Below are 5,275 nucleotides of genomic sequence, written 5' to 3' on the forward strand. Positions count from 1 at the left end.
GATCTGTGTCGGGTTTCGTTGATTCCTCTTTTTTGCTCGTTTCATACATTTTGTGTGTCGGGATTATATGAACGACATTCGGCTCAGCAGGAGACTCGTGCGGGATTGTACTTGTAATCATGGATATCGATGGGAGAAATTATATAAACTCTGGAAGTCTGGCGCAAATGTTTTTGGTCGGCTTATTCTTCAGCGCTCGAGTTGTGTACACCTATGATTTATGTACTGTCAATATGTACGTACTGGTATAGGCCTATAAAATAAGCAAAAACTCTTATGCTGATAGAAATAATTATTGGTCTTCTTGATACAAACTCATTTTTGACGCAGTCTAAGCTGGAGGTGAAGAAGGAGTCCGAAGAGTCGAGCCCGTCAGAGGCCGCCTGCCTCTGCTCCCCTCCAGTGAACAAACTCCAGTGCGCCAGTTGCGGCATGGAGATCCACGACCGATATCTGCTGAAGGTGAGAAGCGGAGACCAGTTATTTGGGGTGTACCTTGTATTTTTAATTTTTCTTTCTTTCTTTCTTTCGCTCTCTCTCTCTCTCTCTCTCTCTCTCTCTCTCTCTCTCGCGCGCTCTGAAAATTCTTTAAATTCGCTTTATAAAATATTATACATGATACGTTATGGCCCTGCTTTAATTATCGGACACACACTCCACGCCTATTTTAACTCTCCACAGGTAAACAACCTGAACTGGCATTTGGGGTGTCTGGAGTGTTCAGTCTGCAGAGCGTCTCTGCGCCAACATAACAGCTGCTACGTTAAAAACAAAGAAATCTTCTGCAAACTAGATTACTTCAGGTAAGATGCACCTTTTATTCGGCCTCTCTTATTCTTAAATCATTAGTGAAATGAATTTGATGAAAATTAAGATAACAGTAGACGTGGAAATTATATATTTTGATTATCCTATACGACCGCAGCTTAAAGACTTCACACTATTACCGCAGTGCAATTCTAATTGATCAATTATAAAAAAAAAAACATGAATTCCTTAGCCTTTGAAATTAATCAGAATATTGATTTGAAAAGTTAATTTTATTAAATCGATGTATTAATTTGTCGTTTTGGTTTTGATATAAATGTATTTATGAAAATATTTCTCAAAATGCATTTTTTGGGTAAAGAAAAAATTGAAATAATAGATTTTTGTTTTTTTAAAGAGAAAATGTAATACATAGCTAATGGCTTTTATAATTGTTGTTCTCTTTTTTTCCATCTTTGCAACTCTAAATACTGATACTAATGATGTTCTTGTTTTTGATCAATCTCATAAAATTCCTCTTGTAAATTATGCTTTATCAAAATTGTTTTATCATATTTCAATAGCATCATTCCTATTTTTTGTCACAATAAAAAGCAATGTGTATTAAAAAATAGAATAGAATTAAAACCTAAATTGTTTCTTGACATGAATGATGATGAAATAATACATTTCACATTGGAATAATCATTGATGAGCTGTGAATTATTTTGTCCAAATAATAAATCATTGAATATTTCTTTCCCTGTGTGTTTTTGCCGTTGATTGATCCTTGCTTTTCTAAATCAGCTTTGCACTCTAATCTAATTTGATTAAAGAGATCTGGATTTCACTTGAGGGAAATGCAACTTTCTCAGTGGAAAAAAGGGTTCCCCATAATGGGCTTTTAGTTTTATTTATTTATTTATACATTCATTCATTCATTCAGAATATTCCACAAGTAAATCTATGTTTTTTAATCAAATTCTCAAAAAATATGCTTTTTGTTGGTTCCTTCTGCTCACAGTCACTACCTGAGTCACAGCAGATCAGTGAACAAATCCACACTGTTCCTGTGTCCAACTGCATTATAATGTTTTTTTCTAATTCTTATTTTTTTTTAAATTCTTTGTTTCAGAAAGATTCACTAATCAAATACAATATTTATGAATTTAGCTATATTATTTATAGCTAAATTCATGGCCCTGTTTCATTGAAACGTCCTTCATTAACACGTAGATTTAGGAGTTTTTGATTATGGTTTGTTTTTTTAACATTTGTTAATCAAATAAGCATAAACTAACTGACACATAAAAACGCCTGACCACACAGAACACGGCTGGATGGCTGCTTTCAGTTACATACTGTTTTACTCCAGCTCTCTTTATATTGTGACTTTTTCGACTACTATCGACTACAAAAGTCAGGGCGAGCCAAGGTCTCATTACATGTAACCTCCCATTGCAAACAGCACTGAGTGACAAATAAACGTGAACCTATAGATCATTAAGTTATGATTTCTATCTCCAAAGCTACATACAAGACGGTGCAACGGCTACATTATGAGATACATCTGAGCTCTGTTGCCAGACGCCAATCTTCACCTTGACGTTTCCTTCTTCCTTACAGTAGGTTCGGCACTAAGTGTGCACAGTGTGGTCGTCAGGTGTACGCCAGTGACTGGGTCCGGCGGGCCCGAGGCAGCGTGTACCACCTGGCCTGTTTTGCCTGTTTCTCCTGTAAGAGGCAGCTGTCCACAGGCGAGGAGTTCGGCCTGGTGGAGGGCAGGGTGCTCTGCCGCAGCCACTATGACATCATGCTGGACAACCTCCGCAGGGCTGCAGAAAATGGTGACGATGTGCCTTTTATTAATACTAAAAAACAAAAAAAAACTGAAAGAGAACATTTTAATTTAAATGAGTTGTTTGGACAAATATTCTGTCTCGTGACTGAGATTTGAGCTGTAACTGAATAACATCCCAGGAGAACCACTGAGATGTGAGTGACCTTGGGATTGTGCTTCCTTAAAGGCACAGGACTGACTCTGGAAGGGGCGCTGCCATCCGATCAGGACTGCCAACCAAAGCCAGCCAAGAGGGCGCGGACATCCTTTACTGCTGAGCAACTGCAGGCATGATGTTATGTCTGATGTGTGTGTATGGGTGTATGTGTTCTAGTCTAGTGCTGTGTTAGCCTTTGCTTTTCATGATGTTGCATGTGTGCATGAGTTCATGGCTGAAGGCAGCGTGTCCTTGCAGGTGATGCAGTCTCAGTTTGCCCAGGACAACAACCCTGACGCTCAGACGCTGCAGAAACTGGCAGAAATGACGGGACTGAGTCGACGAGTCATACAAGTAGGGGCCGATCATTCATATATTTCACGGTGATGCTGTTTAATATTTGATTCAATCGCAGTTACTGCCGTGGGTCCAAACACTTTTAAGAGATTGGTAGATGTAAAAAGAAAAACACAATACAATAACATGATACAAACAACATTGTTTTGAAATTGTTGGGATCTAATTAACAAATTCATGGTAAACCTTTCTTGATATTTGTAGCATCTAAAAAACAAAGCAATAAACAGATTAAGATATGATACCAGTTATAATGGATACTGGATTCAAAGAATTGTCTCATGGTGTGGTTCAATGATCTCCAAATCATACAGTATTCATGATAGGGGGCCACTTTCTTGCTTGTAAACCCTCAAAATTAAGCAGATTATTTCTCCAAAATTGCAACAATTTGAAGGATTAAAGGCCCAGAGTAGGCATCCAGGACCTCAGATTTATAGCTAGTGATTCATTGAACACTCTCTGAACCGTGGGATTCGGTGAAGAAGAGTGCACTTCAGAGTTTGATGAAATTCATGATGTGAGGCCTGCACACAAACTGATCGGTCTATTAAGCTGTCAATCAATAAATCAATAGCCCTGATTATAATGAACTGTCACATTTGGCTGTAACATGTCCTCATTTGTCATATTGATCTTTGCATTGTAGTTTATTTTGTGTTTAGTTCACTGAACAGTAGCAGCTTAGTGACTGGCTGGGGTGCTTTTTCATGTTTCTCATCAAAGGTCACCTCAAGCTGTTTTATTCTCTTATTGATTGGCTGTGATATTGTTTTACAACAGTATTAACATATTTGCATTTCCGTGGAAAAAAAAGCATTCTTGATTTTTGCCAAAACTAAATTCCATGTGTTTACACAATCCATCGACTTTTTACTCTATCCCGCCAATCAATCTCAAGATTTTTGAATAGTTATTCTAAAAAAATAAGGTGTGTTAAAGTATGTCGACTTTAAATGTTGAATCTGTGTACATTTGGCCTGTCATACTACACTGGAATGATTTATCTGGCAAATAAATAAATGGAATCAAACCTTGGCCCTGATTTCCAATGTGTCTGTTGTAAATTTCTAATATTATATCTGCTATATTTCCCAGGTTTGGTTTCAGAACTGCCGCGCACGACACAAAAAACAGCCACCTCTAAGCAGCTTCTCGCAGAGCGCTCCACTGTCCAGGATGCCTCCATCGCTGGCAGACGACATCCACTATTCACCGTTCAGCAGCCCAGAACAGCCACATCTGCTGGCCCTGCACGGATACCTGGACAGTGAGTCCCAGGCCTTATTGTTCTCAAGCAGAAAGGGAAACTGCATGCAAGCTTTGATTTACAGTACATTGAACCACTATTTCCTAACATTGTTAGTGATTCACCCAAGGACTTTATTACCTCTGCCGAGGCGGCAGTTATGTAATCGCCAACGTTCTGGGCGAATCTTGATGGAATCCTAAATACATTTTTAATTTCCTTCCTCACCATTTACACATTTAGGATATTTCTTTTCCACCATCACCAGCACGTTCTTTAACTGAATTACGTTAACAAGCTTGCATTTTGCTTTTCTTTTTTGTGCAGCTCATCCCTTTTCCGTCCTTACTGCCTCAAGCCACTTGACCCAGCCACCCATCTCTCTATCGCAGCTCCCAATCAGCCGCTGAACTCCTGTATCTACTTTTTGGGTCGTCACCACTCTGATGTGAAATAAATCCAAGGGGAGGTACTGTCAGTTATTTCTGTTTGGGAGACTAATCCCGTGGAACAGCAGGGACTTTGGCGATCGGATTCTTCGCCATGAGACTGCTACGCTGAACCTCACCCTAACCGTCTTTAAAGACTGCAGACTGAGGCGATTGGAGACAAGTCCCACCTCCATGCCAACATCGTGTTTTTATGTTGTTTTTCATGATGCAGAGAAGACCACCTTTATTATTATTTTTTCCCCCTCTTTTTAATGGGACACAAACCATCAGGTCAGGATTTTATCTTCTATTCATCCACTCACGCAGCTACAGTATGGGCTCTAAAAGTAAAACAAACAAGTGTTGTAGCAGTAATAAAACCTCAGCATGTGTTTTGTTTTTTTGATGGTGCACATTCCCAGCTTTATTGTTGTTTGTGTTGTTGTCAGAAAATGGAAATTCTTATTTATTCAGAAAAAAAACTTCTTTTAAAA

At 38.7% G+C, this 5,275-nt stretch overlaps 1 protein-coding gene across 1 annotated transcript; it reads left to right on the top strand.

The window, feature by feature from the left end:
* The first annotated feature begins 233 nt into the window (after positions 1–233).
* On the top strand, positions 234–4,760 carry lhx6b (LIM homeobox 6b). The gene is made up of 8 exons (XM_068760870.1): positions 234–245; positions 331–462; positions 682–803; positions 2,374–2,594; positions 2,775–2,875; positions 3,003–3,098; positions 4,200–4,371; positions 4,678–4,760. The coding sequence occupies exons 1-8, from the start codon at positions 234–236 to the stop codon at positions 4,758–4,760; spliced, it is 939 nt and encodes a 312-aa protein (XP_068616971.1).
* The last annotated feature ends 515 nt before the right edge of the window (positions 4,761–5,275 follow it).

Source organism: Brachionichthys hirsutus, chromosome 4 (genome assembly GCF_040956055.1).
Source record: "Brachionichthys hirsutus isolate HB-005 chromosome 4, CSIRO-AGI_Bhir_v1, whole genome shotgun sequence".
Classification (NCBI taxonomy): domain Eukaryota; kingdom Metazoa; phylum Chordata; class Actinopteri; order Lophiiformes; family Brachionichthyidae; genus Brachionichthys; species Brachionichthys hirsutus.

Coding starts and splice junctions, on each gene's coding strand:
- lhx6b (XM_068760870.1), top strand. Junction 463..681: donor ACGACCGATATCTGCTGAAG/GTGAGAAGCGGA, acceptor AACTCTCCACAG/GTAAACAACCTGAACTGGCA. Junction 3,099..4,199: donor TGAGTCGACGAGTCATACAA/GTAGGGGCCGAT, acceptor TATATTTCCCAG/GTTTGGTTTCAGAACTGCCG.